The sequence below is a fragment of the Corythoichthys intestinalis genome, unplaced genomic scaffold (genome assembly GCF_030265065.1).
Source record: "Corythoichthys intestinalis isolate RoL2023-P3 unplaced genomic scaffold, ASM3026506v1 HiC_scaffold_23, whole genome shotgun sequence".
Taxonomy (NCBI): Eukaryota; Metazoa; Chordata; class Actinopteri; order Syngnathiformes; family Syngnathidae; genus Corythoichthys; species Corythoichthys intestinalis.
In genome coordinates this window covers 1,197,714-1,216,394 of record NW_026651592.1, presented here as the reverse complement: position 1 = coordinate 1,216,394, position 18,681 = coordinate 1,197,714, and the positions used below count along the sequence as shown (strand labels likewise).

Here is an 18,681-nt window from a genome sequence, read left to right as displayed (position 1 = left end):
TTTTTTTTTTTAAACTTGTTTTGAACTTTCTGTGTATTGTTCTTTGTACTTTCTTAAATGTAAAATTAACAAAAATAGCTTACCTTTAAAATTCTGTTTATATGAACTAAGTATGATGAAATAAGTATTTATATATTGATTTTTAATAATGGATTTATTAATTATTTTTATTATTTCATTATTTTTGCGGTTATGTATAGTCCCCAAAAACATTTTTCGCTATTTAAATGCTATTTAATTTCTTTTGGAATTAAACGTTAAACCGTAATTTCCCTCATGATACTAAAATATCATTTGCTATTTCTATCATTGCTATTTTTTTTTTTTTTTTAACATTTAATTATTTGATGAAAAAAAAGTTGATAGTCTACACGAAACCTAGCTGGAATTGTTTAGCGGTGAGTTATGTCTTCAATGAACCAACAAAAAAAATCATCAGAATATGGTTGACAATTAAGTGTCGCGAATTTCAAAACGGATGCCAAAATATTTTAATCAGTTTCGCTGTCTACACTGAAAGCAGTTAAACCTATATAGGAGACTCGTTTAACTCGTTCGCTGCTATTGATGGCACAGGATGTGCAATCCATTTTGACCGGCTCGCTGTGATCCTTCCAGTCAAAATGGACTGAACGTTTAGCATTGTCAAAGGGAGTGAATGAGTTAAATGCTATGAAAAACAAAAACAGAGTGTTATTGGGGGACATAACCTTAGTGTATTGCTGTTTTTATTCATTTTAAAATTGTATAACATTTATATATTCCTAAAAATTACAGTATATTAAAATAATGATCAATAATGAAAAAAAAATGTACATATGATGGGGACCTGGCATCTACATACTGTATGTAGACATGTACCAAATGTTAATATTGTGGCCAACATCACCCTAAATATGATGTCCACTTATGTAGATACCAGATCTTTATGGGGTTCAATTTTTTATTGAATAGTCATTTGCCCTGGCTGGATTTGCTAGGTCACTGGTAGATGATATATGGAATGAAGGTCAAATGATGTTTTGTTTTGTTTTGTTTTTTTGCTCATGAATAAATTAATCATTCATTTAAAAATGTATCATGGCAAAGGCCAATGCATTACTTATTACAGGACTTTTGGTGACTAGGCCTGCTCAACTGTTAGGACAGTGGGGAAAAGCAACCAAAGTGCAAGTATAATATGTTCCAAATCAATTTAAAAAAATTTTTCATACTTTTCTGAGTTAGCTAGTGCCTGACTGGGCGGAGGGAGCGAATGTCCCTATGAGTGGCAAAGATAAGTGTAGAGAAGTAGCACTCTCTCCCATGACTGCATGCGTGTGGGAGAGAAGGGGAGGCAGCGGCTCTGTGACTGTGTGGGTGGGGCTAGGGGTGGCTTTTGGGTTCGCTGAGAGTGGGAGGCGAGCGGATGGATGCATTCGGGAGTCGGGCGGGGGAGTTAGTGGTGGTGGCGGTGGGCCTCCAGTGCTTCCCAGGGAGCGCCCTGGGCCGCGCTCCATTCAGTTGCGGGAATAGTGTAAACACTCAGTGATTGAATGGTGATGAGGAAGGTGCCGAGGGCGGGCGGGACGGCACAGGGGGGCCTCCATTCCCCTGCATGGGCTTTGTTGTGGTTGGGCGCTCCGGCGCATAAGCAAACAGTGCATGCATTTACTGTTACACCACTTGTGGTCAGGCGCATTTGCTTGTCTCGCTGATAAAAATACAACCGTGACCCATTTTGTATGCATATATTACCATTAGGCTTGTTTATTAGAAGACCCCTCTCACCCCCCTAGGGGCGGAAAATAACAAAGATGTGGCTGAGGAACAGCTGTGTCGCCAGTACACACGCACACAACTTTTGTTGTGACGTTGTCACCATGCTCTAAGCTTGTTTGACAAGCAAGCATAATTGCAGCTAAAGGGAAAAGTGCCACAACGTTAGAGACACCTGGAAAATCTTGTATTGTAAACTTAATCATCATTTGATCGCTACCAGCCTCCCAGTCAAAATGGATTGGACATCTAGCACCGTCAATGGCTGGAATGTTTTAGATAGGTACCGACTGTCTTTTTAAAATATCTTTTTAACCATACATGTCATATCAGTTGTATGTTTTAATTAGAAGTGCAACAATTAATCGATTAATAGACAACTAATCGATTAGCAAATAAATCGACAACTGTTTTGATAACCGATTAATCGTTTGGACCTTCAACTTCTCAAAATTCTTGAAATTATAACATATATATAACTTCTCAATTGTAAATATTATCATATTTCTTGGTTCTATTTTTGTTAAGTCAAAGTAGGACATGAACACAACTCTGCTTTGACTTTGGAAAATAACTGTCTAAACTAGCTTGTTAATAAGGCTGCAACAACGAATCGATTAATTCCATTGATAAATTAGGTTGCCAATGAATTTGATAATCGATACAGTTGAATGAAATCGTCATCCATTTTGTCTTCATTGCTACTTACAACATGCCGAAAACAACTTCAAAATAAATTGTGAATTGAAAGAAGTCATTTATCCAATTATTTGATGAATCGTTTAATTATCCATCCGATTAATCAATTATGAAAATAATCCTTAGTTGCAGCCCTAGTTTTAATCATTAATTTAATTTCGGCTTCCACAAACAGTTATTTTGATAATGCAATCATCCATCTAAAGGAATCACCGATCATTTTTGCAACAAGTCGACTAATCCGCTCATAAATAAATCACATTTTTTACTGTTATATTACTTGGGCTTAACATTTTAGTTGTAAATGTCCGGCGGAAGCAAAACCTCTGATAAAGCTGATGAACTGATGAAACTGATAAAAGTTGGACTGGTTTGTTGCTAGGATAATAATGGAAAACAAATATATTGTTGCAGTGATGCAACCACTTGTTGTTTGATTTTGGGGTGCTGAATGCAAATCTGACCTTAGTTTTTTCCTGTCAACTCTAATTCTATTTGCAAGTAAAGTGATGACTTTTTAGCACAAAGGGATATTTTTTACAAAGTGGGTATGTATTTGGCACTTAAAAATATCCCAAAAGTGAATATATGTAGCAAAATAATACATGTTATGCCTTGATTTAGACAACTGTAGACACAGGAGACAAATAATAGGGACAATGTGACTATTGTGCACTGCTGCCAATACGTGAAAATGATTCAAGTGTGACAAGCTAATGTTGAAAACCAATCACAAAAATGTATGTAACGATTTAAAGGACTGAAAAGTTAAACTGGTAATAGGTGAAAATATGTGGAAAATCTATATTATTCCACGAATATAAGAAACTCAAAAACGCTGATTGCGTGAAAACTTAAGCATAGAGACAGCGATCAAAAATTGTATAGAATCAATTAAAAACAGCAACAGCCACGCAAAAGAAATGGGAAAACAAAATTGGCTGTCTGTATTTGCTGTTAAGACGCCCAAAGAAGATCTTGACACTAACTGTAGGTAAAAATATCTCTATTATCAAACTATAATCATTAAATTTACAATTGATTAATTGTGAAATCCCTTATGTAGGTATGAATCAATGTCAAATCCATAATTTTGAAAGTTTTCCCGTTTTCATTGCAAATCATTAATACTCAACGCCTCACAAGAACTCAGTGGTACGAAGCGTAGCGGTTTAGCTTTGTTAATTATCTGCTTCGGATACCTGCTTCTGATTGGTGCTGATTTGGGGGAATTTCCCTAGTAGATATTCATAGGCTGGTTGGAATTGACCCAAAATGGCTGAATGTGTTCAACTGAAGTAAGTTTTGAGTGTTGTTTCAGAAACCCAACAATACATTTACACAAGAGTGCACTCTTGCTAAAGATACAGTATTTTTAAGCATACTGAGTCAGAAGTTCAATATTAAATATGATTTTAAGACCTACATATTAACTGATTTACTGCCATTGATTGGTTTAGTGGTTTAGCTTTGTTAATTATCTGCTTTGGATACCTGTTTCTGATTGGTGCCGATTTGGGGGGATTTCCCTAGTAGACATTCATACGCTGGTTGGAATTGGCCTAAAATAACTGACTTTTCTCAATTGAAGTAAGTTATTGGGGTTGAATCAGACGCCCAACAATACATTTGCACAAGTGTACACACTAGCTAAAGATAGTATTTTCAGGCATGCTGAACAGGAAGTTCAATATTGAATATGATTTCAAGACCTACATATTAAAGACCAAATGTGAAGTAATTTCATAAAATGCCAAATAGGGTCACAGTTAAAGTAATTAAACATTGTCCAACAAATATAGCATGAAAAAAATAATTTATTTGTTGTATATTTGACAAAATAATCGCGTTTCCGAAGTTCGAGCCTGAAAGGGGACGAACCCGGAAGTGATACGTCACACCGACACAGCGATGGCAGCGCTCCATACGGCCGTCCTTCAAACAATGATTCAAACAGCGATATAAGCGATAGATCGAGCGCAAGTGAGGAGATCCAAGTTTTTGAAGATTTGGAGGAAGAGGAGGAGGTTGGAATTTTATTTTGGACCGTACATGTATTAGCCAGACGCTAATCAGGATTCAAACAATGTGCCCAGACAAACTGACATGGAATGGAAACAAGACACATCGAGATTACAAGATTAGTAAGATAAAGGCTGTTATTATTTTTATGATTTGAAGCATGTCAGGTAAATAAACCACCTACTATTGCCTGGGATAAAAGAAGAGTTTTGACGAATCCCCGATCATGTTGTGGAATGAACAGTAGAAGCTAGCGATGTTAGCTTTTATTTACCTGACATGTTTCGGCGAACACTTCCACCTTCAGACCCTCCGCCAAAGGCGGAAGTGTTCGCCAAAACATGTCAGGTAAATAAACCACCTACTATTGCCTTGGATAAAAGAAAAGTTTTGACGAATCCCAGATCATGTTGTGAAATGAACAGTAGAAACTAGCGACGTTAGCTTTTATTTACCTGACATGTTTCGGAGAACACTTCCACCTTCGGACCCTCCGACGAAGGCGGAAGTGTTCGACGAAACATGTCAGGTAAATAAACCACCTACTATTGCCTGGAATAAAAGAAATATTTTTACGAATTTATAAGTGTAGGCAAAATGAACTCAATACAACTATGCAATACAACTAGCTTTCGGCTAACGTCGCTAGCTTCTACTGTTCATTCCACAACGCGATCGGGGTTTTGCCTCGAGTTACCTGTCGGCTAACGTCGCTACCTTGTACTGTTCATTCCACAACAGTTGGCAGCTCTGCTTTGACAAAGTCATCAGTCATCTAGCCAAAAATCACACTTACTTTTTTGCAAATCCTTGATCATAAGCAGATCGGTTGAGGAAGCAGGCATCTTCGAAGTGTTTGTAGCAGAGAACACTACCCGATGATGGCGTGAAATTCATTCGTTTCATGCGGACAAAAGATTTACATGCCCTGCTATCCTTTGGCCACTCATACAACTTTTCTTTAGAATGAGAACAATACATCGCCACACACCGCCATGGCATCTTACCGAGAAACAATGCTACAATACTGTTCTATGGCAGACTTCCCTCTCAGTTCTCTGTGTGACGTAATTTCCGAAGATTGTCGAAGAAAAGCATTTTCGTTGTCGAGGGCGTTGCTATGGGTTAAACAAAGAATCTGGAAGGGTTGCGTTAAAAAAAAAAAACAACGAAAATATGCTTATAATCAGGGGTGCACATAAGTGGTCCACATGCGCACATGCGTACTGGACGTAGACAAGCGCGCTGGCCCTCAACGGCTTCCATACGCTTTTGCGTACCGATGGCTGACCACTGTATTTGTGGCGGACACGAGAAAATAACTTCTCAAAATGTCGAAGAGGCAGGCCACACTGAGTAATTACTTCCGTGTTCCCCCACCCCCGTCAAAAGACAGACAGACGACAGAGACGTCACCGGAGCTACCGAAAAAAAGGACTTTTGCTGAATAGTGGCTACAGGAGGTACCATGGCTAGAAGCAAATGATGCTCGCACGGAAATGCAGTACAAAATGTGCCGTGAGAATCCCAATGTCGCCGATAAGAGCAGCGCATTTTATGTAGGGTCAAAGAATTTCAGCCATCCAAACTTTGAAAAGCACGAAAAAAACAGAGAGCATGTGGCAATTAAGCAAACTATCGATGTCAAACAGGACCCCACTCGCCCTATGGACAAGTGGCGGAATAGGGCGGAATAAAGGTAATGAACAGTGACATGCACTGACAAACGTGTTTTTGCTTGCATTTTACAAAGCTAAACATCCACGTTCAATGAGGTCTTATGAGGAGGACATCCCACTTTTAAAAAGGCTTGGAGTTAATGTGGGAGCCGCATAATGCCCTTTATTTTGAATTGGTGCTTTTTATTTCTTTACATTTCACTTCAAAGTAATGGCAATTTTGTTGTGCCAGTTGATGTTAATCAAGAATTAATTGTTAATATAATTAATTAAAGTTAATTGGCTCTAAGTAAAGCTTGTCATAAATTTATCGCATCAGGTGGGTTGGCTCTCAAGCTCAATGAGGACCAAGTCACATCTCCAGGTCCTCCTCTGAGAACCTGGGCAAAAAAATTATGTGCACCCCTGCTTATAATTGTTCAGCCATTGATATTATTCAAAAACATGGTTGGCCAACCTTACTTCACATTTGGTCTTTAACTGATCTGCTGCAATTGATGGCAATTGAGGTCTAAGCCATTTGGAATGGCTGGCAGCGAACGGTTGCTGCCAGCCTTCCCAGTCGAAATGGACTAGACCTCTATCTCCTTCAATAGCAGCCCATGTGTCAAACATTTCTCTGTACTAGTATTCTAATTTTCTGTAATACACTCTGAGTGTTCACTTGGTGTCGTTAAATTACGCAAATGTACATTATAAAATGTCCTGCTGATTGCATCAGAGGAGCCTCAATGTGAGATAAAGACACACAGGCAGCCTCTAATCAGTTTTGTTTGGACGGAAACAGAAAGTCACAATGAACAGGATAAGTCACGACTGATGCAACGTGGCCGAGCAACAATAGCCGTCTTAGTCAGCGAGTGGGAGGGGATCAGGTCTTACAGGAATTGCGCTTGTTTGGAAGCGCGAGTGCTCCGGGACTTCCTTTATCTGACATAACCTGCTGCACTGGCTTGCCTCCAGCTTTTTTTCTGTCTGAAGTAAACTTGCAAGTCCTGTTGTGCAGTTTTTTTCTTCCCTAAACATGACCAAGCACTGAAAGGCTTGCCCTCTTGATCTGTCTCACACACATGCAAATTTCCGCTCACCATTGAATCACACCAAGAGATCCAGAGACTCTATGAATCCCTGCAGTAGGAAATGATGACCATTTGATTATTTACAGGCTGTTTTAAAAGCAGTTGCGAATGCACGTGCTAAATGCATTATGATAAAAGGCTTCTTATATTTAAGTTTTTTGCAATGCTGTAATCCTCTTATTCATGTATTTTTAACCCTTAAATACCTGCAACATGAACCAATTATCAGATTACCAATTATCTTTTATTCTAACTTGTAAAAAGAAAAGTGAAAATAAATATGTGTAATAAGTGCTCTAATATCTATAACCCTTACTAAATCCTGTTTTTTTTCTAATGGAACCTGCAGATGCATGTGTTGACTTGCATCCATCAATTTTTTTCAAAAAGAAATGTCAAAATTCTAAATGTCTCAAAATCATGAAATTTTTGGTGTATCAAATGTGATACATTTGGCAATAAAGGGTTAATTATTCTGTTAATTGCAAAAAAAAAAACAACAACCTCTTTTTGTGACACACTAAAATGCCAAATGAGGGCCCCATATTATTCACGTTGTGCAATTCGTAAAATTACATTTAAACTAAAGGCAAGGCAAGGCAAATTTATTTATATAGCACAATTCAACACAAGGCAATTCAAAGTGCTTTACATCAAATGAAGATCATAAAAATCACATTTAAGACAATCAAAATCGGAAATAAAATTATACATAAAAATCGCATTTAATAACAAATAGAATAAAAATAAAACAAAAACTACTACTACTAATAATAATTGAAATCAGCAATGGAGATAAGCTCAAGCGGGATAGAAAGCAAGTAGATTGAAATATATAGACAGTTATGGATATGCAGTGCTAAACAAAAGCGTTTTTAGCCCTGATTTAAAAGAGCTAACAGTTTGAGCATACTTAAGACATTCAGGTAACTTGTTCCAGAGGTGAGGAGCATAATAACTAAATGCTGCCTCACCCTGCTTGGTTCTTGTTCTTGGAACATGCAGAAGACCCGTTCCAGACGACCTTAGGGGTCTAGATGTCTCATAGGAATCTAACAAATCAAGCATGTATTTTGGTCCAAGGCCATTAAGTGTTTTGTAGACGAGCAGTAGTATTTTCTAGTCTATCCTTTGACTCACTGGAAGCCAGTGTAGCGATTTCAAAACCGGGGTAATGTGGTCCAGCTTCCTTGTATTTGTGAGGACTCTGGCTGCAGCATTCTGTACTAGCTGCAGCTTCCTGACTGATTTTTTATCAAGAAATGGTGGGACTTAAAGGCGTAAAAGGCATTTTTAATTGCATTTGCTTGGAACGCAGAACCTTTTGTCACTGTTTGCGCAATTCCTGGTACATTAATCATGCTGCTCAATATCTAAACATGAAAAAAGAGAGACTGAGGGTTTTTATTACACTCCATCGGAATTTGACTGCAACATTTACACAAATAACAAGCAAAATTACACATATTGAGGATTAAATTACAAAATATATTTCATTTTCACAACGTGCTTGCTAGCTGAATGCTAATATACAATAGAATACGCTATTAATGTGCTAACAGAAATAAGCATTAACTCTCAAATGAGATGGTGAAGTGGCTCGGGAGAGGGAAGTCTGCTGCCCTCATGACCTGACCTCGGATAAGGAGGCAAAGAAAGATGGATGGATAAATATGAACACACATAAACGTCACCACATTTCTTGTCATAGACACTCACAGGCATATGCTGTTTGTACACGTCCAAATGCAAAACATATCAACAATTATATGTTTAAAAGAAAAAAAAGTGTTCTTATTGTTCCACTATTGTGGAACAATGAAGCCGCTTCGTTTTAAAGTGCTGCCTCCCAGTGGTCATGGTGCACACACTCTTGAGACTGTTTTTTGTTTTTTATAAATTAACTGCAATTCAGCGTTGTTTTTGGCAGCCCTTTTAATTTTTGTGTTAGTCTTTTGGAAAAAATACTTATCAGTCTTAGTCATATTTTAGTCATTTCAAAATGTTTTCGTCTTAGTTTAGTTTTAGTTGACGAAATCTCAAACAAATTTTGTCTAGTTTTAAACGAAAGGTACTCGAAATTTTAGATAAATTTCAATTCTAAAAGTTTGAGTCTGAAAATACAAAAAAGTTTTCCAACAATTTCGAATAATATAAAGATGGGCACATATTGTAGGTCTACAAGGACAACGCCAATTTTGTAATGATAATACACACTCAGCAGGATAAACAGTAGATTATTTTCAGTTAAACCTACCTAGTAGCCACAAACTGTATGTTTAAAAAAAAAAAAACTGAGGGTTTTTATTACACTCCATCGGAATTTCACTGCAATATTTAAACACATAACAAGCAAAATTACACATATTGAGGATTAAATTACAAAATATATTTCATTTTCCGAAAGCGCTTGCGAGCTGAATGCCAATATACAATAGAATACGCTATTAATGTGCTAACGGAAAAAAGCATTAACTCTCAAATGAGTTGGTGAAGTGACTCGGGAGAGGGAAGTCTGCTGCCTCCGTGACCTGACCTCGGTTAAGGAGGCAAAGAAAGATGGATGGATAAATATGAACATACATAAACGTAACCACATTTCTTGTCATAGACACTGACAGGCATAAGCTGTTTGTACACGGCCAAATACAAAACTTATCAACCATTATATGTTTAAAAGAAAAAAAGTGTTCTTATTCTTTCACTACTGTGGAACAATGAAGCCGCTTCTTTTTAAAGTGCTGCCTCCCAGTGGTCATGGTGCACACACTCTTGAGATTGTTCTCTTTTTTTATATAAATTAACTGCAATTCAGCGTTGTTTTTGGCAGCCCATTTAATTTTTGTGTTAGTCTTTTGGACAAAAACCTTATGTTGGTCTGAACAGGGGGCGGCTGGATCCAGCCATGTTAGATGAGTAGATGACTGTTGCCAGTAGAGGGCAGTGTATCAAACCAAATCAGTAAAACTAAATGCAAACACTTTCAAAACAAACCTTTGCAACGACACTCTAAATAAACGAATCCTCGGAGCATCAATCGGAGCATCAAAACTGGATTTGAAGCTTTTTTTCTTATCAAATTACTCAAGTTAATTGATTAATTGTTGCAACTTAGTCATTTTGATAGTAGGCTAATATAGCTAATATACTGTAGATACATACAGCATATGTTGCCTTCATTATAAGGCTTATATAAGGCTTTCAATTTTTTTGCGGCTCCAGACATGTTTTTTGTTTCCAATATGACTCTTTCAACATTTTGGATTGCTGACCCCTATTCTAGACTCCTGAGCCACATTTTTAGCTTGTCATCGTCGCGTCATAGTCATGAAAAAAATTGTTCGTCGACCAAATGTTTTTGTTATCGTCATCGTTGACGAAAACAAACTGCTGCAATTGTGAGGAAATTTCTTATCTTAAAAAAAAAATTATATAAATAGTAGGGATGTACCGAAAGCAAGATTCTTGGCTGAAACCGAACTTTGGAACCGTATGGCAGGAAAACCGAAAGGCCGAATAATCCACATGTATACACTTCATTTTTTATTTTTTTATTATTATTATTTGATTTTGTTATTTTTCGTTATTTCGTTTGTTCGTTATTTTTAATACATATTATCACTTAACAGAATTTGCGACTGTGAAATATATTTTTGGGACGAATAGTATTGTGTGATTAAATGTGTTAGAAAAAAAGTAACCATGTGGCTAATTCTTACCCCTAATTTAAATATAATGTACTAACCCTCCCCTCTCCCAACACAGCGCTGAACCAGCAGAGGATTTCCCAGAGTGCACCTGTGAAGCAGAGTGGTCAGCTGCCCTCTGCCACCCTCGGTGGCGTCAACCAGCTAAGGCTGCAGAAGATGGAGAAGGAGAGGCTGAGGCTGAAACAGGAGCTGTTGAGGCAAAGACCGCAGGTCAGGACTTGGGCTGTTAATGTCAAATGATTTAAAAAAAAAAAAAAAAAAGGACAACCCTTATACCAGTGGTCCCCAACTTTTTTTGCACCACGGACTGGTGTGATGTGGGCCTTTTTTTTCCCACAGACCGGCAACGTGTGGCAGAAAATTACAGTAAATATAAAAAACACGATGGGGCTGAAAACGAACGTGTGCAGGGAAAATGTAACTCACCATATGCTGACTCAACCTTTAACAGCAGCCTCTCCTAAAACCTGACGGCAAATATCCTTGGCATAATGAGTACTTCTCCATTCGTGAAAGGTTTCTTGGCTTTAGCAATATTGTTCGCCATGAGGTATGATGCTCTGAGTGCATTCGCTTTTGTTGCCTCGTTTGCTAGCTTTTAGCCACATATTATGCAGAATAGATTGTTTGTAGGCTCCTCTTCTGGCTCAGCAGGTAGCCTTTTCCCTGTAAAAAAGCTATCCAAAGACGTCGGTTTTTCAGTCATCTTTGCTAAGGTGTGGGCTTTATTGTTTCCGGGAACAAATCTGATTCGCTTATGTTATTATCGAGGACAATCGCACATCGATAGCTAAACCGAGCACAATGACAGTAAATACCCTGTCCGCCTTCTAAGGTGTGCTGCCTGCAACACATACCCAACAGCAGCTAACTTTACTGTTTACTTTGACTGACGCTAGGGCTGCTATTGGTGTGCAAACACCCCAGTAATGGCGGCCAACCACTAGAGGAAGACTTACACAAATCTACTCAGTTTAGTCAATAGAGTAGACATTAGCAGTGCAACGGTTCGCGGTTCAAAACCGAACCGAATGGTTCGCCCTGTTCGGTTCAATATGCCTTTATGAACCGCGCCTTTTTGGTTTTGCAATTACAGTAATTTATTCCGAACGCTTGTGAAATGAATTGGTCAAACTCTGTGTGCCTGTGTGTGACGTGAAGCGCAGCTGTGGAGAAATTCCCGCCCCACGAGTAAATCGCTGTCAAGCACCTGTGTAATAGGAGCCGAGTAACGCCCTCTCTCGCTTACGAGCGAGGTGAAAGTGAAACAAGAAAGAAAACAAAAAAAGTTATGGCGAGCGGAGGAGTCGACAGACCGAATTTTGAGGAAGCACCGGCTTCTTTCAAAATCTGCGGTGTGGCAACATTTCGGTTTCCCCGTGGACTACAATGCAGACGGAGAGAAAATATTGAAAAAAACATAAAACAATTTGCAAGCAATACTCAGCGCTTGTTCCCTATGCTAACGGCAAGACTTCTAACTTGACTCAGCAGTCAGCACTTCAGCCGGCATCACTCACAGACATCGTTTTCTCAGAGCAGGACAACCCCGAAGATGACACCAGTGAAAACACACGGGTCTATAGAAGAGGCGTTCCAAAAGCATTACAATATCAGGTCAGAAAAACATAAGAAAATAACCCACGCAGTGGGGATTTGCATTGCAAAAGACATGCAACCATATTCCGTGGTTGAAGATGCGGGCTTCGTTAATTTAATTGCAACGCTTGACCCGCGTTATATTGTTCCCTCGCGGACATATTTCGCCCACAACATAATCCCCGACATTTAAGAAATGGCACGCAAAGCCATTGAAGATGATTTCACGAAAGCACATAATTTCGCCCTGACTGCTGATAGTTGGACGTCCCGTGCTACAGAGTGCTACGACCTAACTGTGACGGTCCACTATAATCATACCTGTCAAGTTGTACGGTCTCGTCGTAATTTGTACACGTGAGCACTGGTTTTTAAATGTGTACGCCGTCCGTTACGTTCAAAATCTGCACGTTTTTCGTGCATTGCGTTTTTGTTTTTTTTCATCCGTTCGGATTTGGTCACCGTTTCTGCAAGGAGCCAATGTTCGTTAATACTTGAATGACACGAGAAAAGTCGGAGAGGGAAGAGTGTTTGTTGAGACGCTGTCGCAAACGCGATGCTAGGCTAGGTGGCTCCAATTTCCTGACCGTGGCCGACATCATACAATCTACGCCTAGATATCTCATGCATATAGAACTACAAGCGAAATGACACTCGGTAGCTTTAGTAAACAGCCGCCATTTTAGAGCAGTATACTTCTCAGAAAGGCTGTTGTAGTAAACCTTCCGAGCGAACCTAAGCAACTTTTTATCCAAAATACTCCTCAATCGGCAAAATCTTGACTTGAGTCTATCTTTAAAGGATGAAACAGTTATAAAATATTCACATGTCGAAAGTAGACGGAAGGGAACTAAGGCAAAAACGGGAGCAATTTTATCAACTTTAACGGTTGATTCACAACATTAAATGACCTCCAAACATAGCAAAGGTTACTATGTTTTTTTTTTTTTTTTTTTTTTTTTTTTTTTTTTTCAATGAAAAAAAAAAACATGAAAGGTATCACCAGTTACTTTGCCAAGTAACTTTTTTACTACTGTGTGTGTATTTCAGTAGTCAGTCACTACACTTTCCAAAGAGCTAAGAGGCATTTTAACAGTCTAAAATGTTTACATTTTAAGTGTTTATTTCTTTTTTTTTTAAAGCAAAATAAAGGCAGTTAAAAAAAAAAAAAAAAAAAAAAAATGCAAAACGAAACCGAACCGAAACCGTGATCCCAAAACCGAGGTTCAAACCGAACCGTGGGCTAACTGAACCGTTGCACCCCTAGTAGACATGCATTTTGTTGTGTCAAGAGGCACTGGCCAGATTGCGGTTGTTAACAAATTATTTATTATTATATTATAGCAAATGCACCATGGACCGGTAGGGGTTCCCGGTCCAGTGGTTGGGGATTACTGCCTTAAACCTCTCAAATTGTTAGAAAGGAGGCAAATTTCCAAGGATGTCATCCTGTCAGCTAAACTAATCAAAATGCTGACTCTGTCCAAGAAAGTCACAACCTCAAATTTTATGGAGGAAAACGACTTGTAATGTGGAAGACTTAGTATTTTTTTAGCATCTTAACAAGAACAAAGGCCTATTTTGTCTGAGTGAAAAGTCTTAGAAGTCGTATCTTTCCCAAAATTGTAATCTTATGATAGTGAAAGTCAAAATGTAATAAGAATGAAACGTCATTTTAATTGTAAATTTTAAAAACAATCCAACAATATTACCCTTTTTTTGGTGGAAGAAATACTAAATGAAAAAAAAAAAAAAAAACTTCCCGTTGTTTGAGATTTGTTTCTGTCAAAATGCCTTTCGTTCTTAATGAACTGATTGTCTGCCATTGAAGGCATTTAAGGATTAAAAATAGCAACATGATTGGACATCTGTCATCATTATTGGCTCTGTAACGGTTAATGACCTAATTCATTCAGGGATGTCAATAATTTTAGGTATTTTTTGTGGGCCAAAGCAAAGGTAAAGGGAGTACAGTGGAACCTGAAGATACGAAATGAATTTGTTCCAGACTGGCTTTCGTATCATGGTTTTTCACATAATGAATCGCGTTTAACCAAAGCACCACATTAAATTTTATAATGAGGGTGAAACCAGAATGGAATAAGCCAAATACCTTCGAAGCATTCAGTATACCTAACCCAGGGGTGGGCAACCCAAAATGTTGAAAGAGCCATATTGAACCATAATAACAAATAAAAACAAATATGTCTGGAGCCACAAAAAATTAAGCCTTGTATAAGCCTTATAATGAAGGCAACACATGTTGTATGTATTGTGCTCCTCTAATTTCTCCAGAAGTAATGCAATCGCACTTACAGGGTACTCTGCTGCAATAGTAGTATGCCTTGCCTGGAAATGTCTTTCCGAATGACTCTTTTTGTGATTTGACAACTTCTCGCTACTTCATCGTGGGTGTAAATGCGCTTTTCCCCGTGTGTGCGCGATCGTTCTTCTTCGCGTGTACATGTGCTCTTACTCGCGCGTGGAAGTACTCCCTGCTCTACGCTTCCTGCGCCAAAATAAAAGCATGCATCACAAAACAAAAGTCAACAATATACTCTTTTATTTATTTATTTTCTTAACCGACCGGAGACAAAATGGCGGACGAGACTCCGGCGTTGTAAAGTCAAAATCTTGTTGGGTACGTTGTAGGGCTGCAGCTATCGAATATTTTAGTAATCGAGTAATCGCCTGAAAATTCTATCGATTAATCGAGTAATCGGATAAAACATTTCTTTTTTTTTTCTTTTTTTTTTTGTTTTAGGTAAAGAGTAGCGGTGCAACGGTTTGCGGTTCAAAGCCGAACCATTCGGTTCGCCCTGCACGGTTCAATACGCCTTTATGAACCGCGCCTTTTCGGTTTTGCTATTAATGTATTCCGAATGCTTATGGAATGAATTGATCGAGCTGTGTGTGACGTGAAGCACCGCTGTGGAGAAATCCCCGCCCCGCATGTAAATGTCGGATCGCTGTCAAGCACCTGTGTAATAGAAGCCGAGTAACGCCCTCTCTCGCTTACGACTCACGAGCGAAGTGAAAGTGAAACAAGAAAGAAAACAAATAGCTTGGCGAGCGGAGGAGTGGAGAGACCTAATTTTGAGGAAGCACCGGCTTCTTTCAAATCTGCGGTGTGGCAACATTTTGGTTTCCCCGTGGATTACAATGCGGAGGGAGAGAAAATATTGAAGAAGAAAAAAAATTGCAAGCATTGCTCAGTGCTTGTTCCCCATGCTAATGGCAACGCTTTTATAACATGACTCCGGCACCTCAGCCAGCATCACCCACAGATATCAATTTCTCAGGGTAGGGCAACCCCGAAGATGACACCAGTGAAAACAGACGGCGGGCTTCGTTAATTTATTTGCAACGCTTGGTCCGCGTTACATTGTTCCCTCTCGGACATATTTCTCGCAACAACGTAATCCCCGACATTTATGAAATGGCACGCAAAGCCATCGAAGATGATTTCGCTAAAGCACATAGTTTCGCTCTGACCACTGATAGTTGGAAGTTGGACGTCCCGTGCTACAGAGTGCTACTACCTAACTGTGACGGTCCACTATAATTCATACCTGTCAAATTGTACGGTCTCGTCGTAATTTGTACAAGTGAGCACTCATTTTTTAATGTGTACGCCGTACATTACGTTCAAAATCTACACGTTTTTCGTGCATTACGTTTTTTTTTTCATCCGTTCGGATTTGGTCACCGTTTCTGCAACGAGACAATGCGTTGCTTGAATGACGTGAGAAAAGTCAGAGACTCAGAGAGGGAAGAGTGCTTGTTGAGACGCTGTAGCAAACGCGATGCTAGGCTAGGTGGCTCCAATATTACCTGACTTAGCCGACAACATACAATCTACGCCTAGATGTCTCATGCATATAGAACTATGTGCGAAATGACAGACTCGGTAGCGTTAGTAAACAGCCGCCATTTTAGAGCAGTAAACTTCTCAAAAAGGCTCTGTTGTAGTAAACCTTACAAGCGAACCTAAGCAACTTTTTATCTAAAATACTCCTAAATCGGCAAAATCTTGACTTGAGTCTACCTTTAAAGGATGAAACAGTTTTAAAATTTTCACATGTCGAAAGTAGACAGAAGGGAACTAATGCAAAAACGGGAGCAATTTTATCAACTTTAATAGTTGATTCACAACATTAAATGACCTCCAAACATAGCAAAGGTTACTATGTTGTTGTTGTTTTTTTTTAAATGGAGAAGAAAAAAAAAACATGAAAAGTATCACTAGTTACTTTGCCAAGTAACTTTTTTACTACTGTGTGTGTATTTCAGTAGTCAGTCACTACACTAGCCAAAGAGCTAAGAGGCATTTTAACAGTCAAAAATGTTTACATTTTAAGTGTTTAATTCATTTTTTAAAAAGCAAAATAAAGGCAGTTTAAAAAAAAAAGCAAAACGCAAACCGAAACCGAACCGAAACCGTGATCCCAAAACTGAGGTTCAAACCGAACCGTGGGCTAACTGAACCGTTGCACCCCTTTTAAAGAGCAATTATAAATATACATGAGGAAAAAAAGACGTTTAATCCAATATTGAACCATTTTCAGTCAATCAATGTCTTTATTTTCGATGTACATTGTTGAAAACAGCCAACAATTGCATCTCAGACGTGACTAGAAAAAAAATTTACTGCTTTCACTCAAAAACCTCTAGATCTTATTAAAAAAAAACAAAAAACATATTTCTTACCTAAAAATGTAATTACGCCTGATAACACACATCACTTGAAAGCTATGTGTTTTTCCCACGTGTTTCAATATAATTTCCATTTGTGTCAAGCTATTATTCAGTTCTAGTTAAGTTTTAAGTTAGTCTAAACTGTAAGTACTGATAGGATTTTGAGTTTTTGCAGTGTTCAAAATAATTGTCTGATACCTGCTGTATTGGAGCACGTTAGGGACCAGTGCTACTTGGTGTCTTATTCAGTCTACTGAGTCAAAAACTGACAGTTAGCTTTATTATGTTTTAATTTTACACCCTCGTCACTCTACAGCGCTGTGTTTTTACAGATTATATAAAACATGTATATGAGACACGTTAGCCACGCATCGACAGTGGTCATAATCAATAGAAACCTAGCCCTCCGAAAAGCTAACGTTACGTGACCGAGTGACAGTAACGTATTTATTAGCGCCGAGAAGTCTACTGCTTAAAGATGGCAGCTGTGTACTAACGCTGCCCAGACGCGGCCGAGTCTGTCATTTCGCATCTAGTCCTAAATGCATGCGATATCTATGAGACGCATCGGACACTACCTGCTACCAAACTAGCATCATGCGGGCGTAGTTTTTAGCAACGTCGGCGTAGTTTGTAGCTGTCTGCAGTAAGTTTTTCTTTTTTTGCTTCTTCCTCTACGCACGTGACGTTAGTCCTATGCCTTATCTGAGCATAAACTATGTATAGTTCAGAATGTAATGTAGTGCAATAGTTATAATTACGGTTGTTCCGATCATGTTTTTTGCTCCCAATCCGATCCCGATCGTTTTAGTTTGAGTATCTGCCGATCCCGATATTCCGCGATCCGATTGCTTTTTTTTGCTCGCGATTCAATTCCAATCTTTCCCGATAATTTTTCCCGATCATTACATTTTGGCAATGCATTAAGAAAAAAATGAATAAAACTCGGACAAATATATACATTCAACATACAGTACATAATTACTTTATTTGTTTTTATGACAATAAATCCTCAAGATGGCATTTACATTAACATTCTTTCTGTGATAGGAATCCACGGATAGAAAGACTTGTGACTTTGTATATTGTGACTAAATATTGCCATCAAGTGTATTTGTTGAGCTTTCAGTAAATGATACTGCAGCCATTCAACCCAAATGCTTGATGGGAAGTGGAACCATGACTGTGTGTAGTGCTACCAATTGATATATCTTCTCTGCGTTGGGAAATAACACAAGGGGTTAAGAAAAAGATCAACTGCTACCTTGCTTCCCCACATTGCTTCCCATTATATTTCTAATCGTAGGGAGAGGGAGTGTAAGGCCTATTAATAAAGGCTCCAAAGGCTGCCAAAATTCACTCTACTCATTTTACGCTGCCTTTTATCTCTCTATATAGGTAAAACGGCGCCATTACAGATTGAGCGCGACAATGCGT

At 38.6% G+C, this 18,681-nt stretch overlaps 1 protein-coding gene across 1 annotated transcript in view; it reads left to right on the top strand.

The window, feature by feature from the left end:
- Nucleotides 1-18,681, top strand: part of LOC130911136 (transcriptional coactivator YAP1-like) — a 96,313-nt gene that overhangs the window by 63,396 nt on the left and 14,236 nt on the right. Inside the window, exon 5 of the mRNA XM_057828873.1 lies at nt 11,003-11,157. Within this exon, the coding sequence (XP_057684856.1) occupies nt 11,003-11,157 (155 nt within the window). The remainder of the gene's footprint in view (nt 1-11,002; nt 11,158-18,681) is intronic.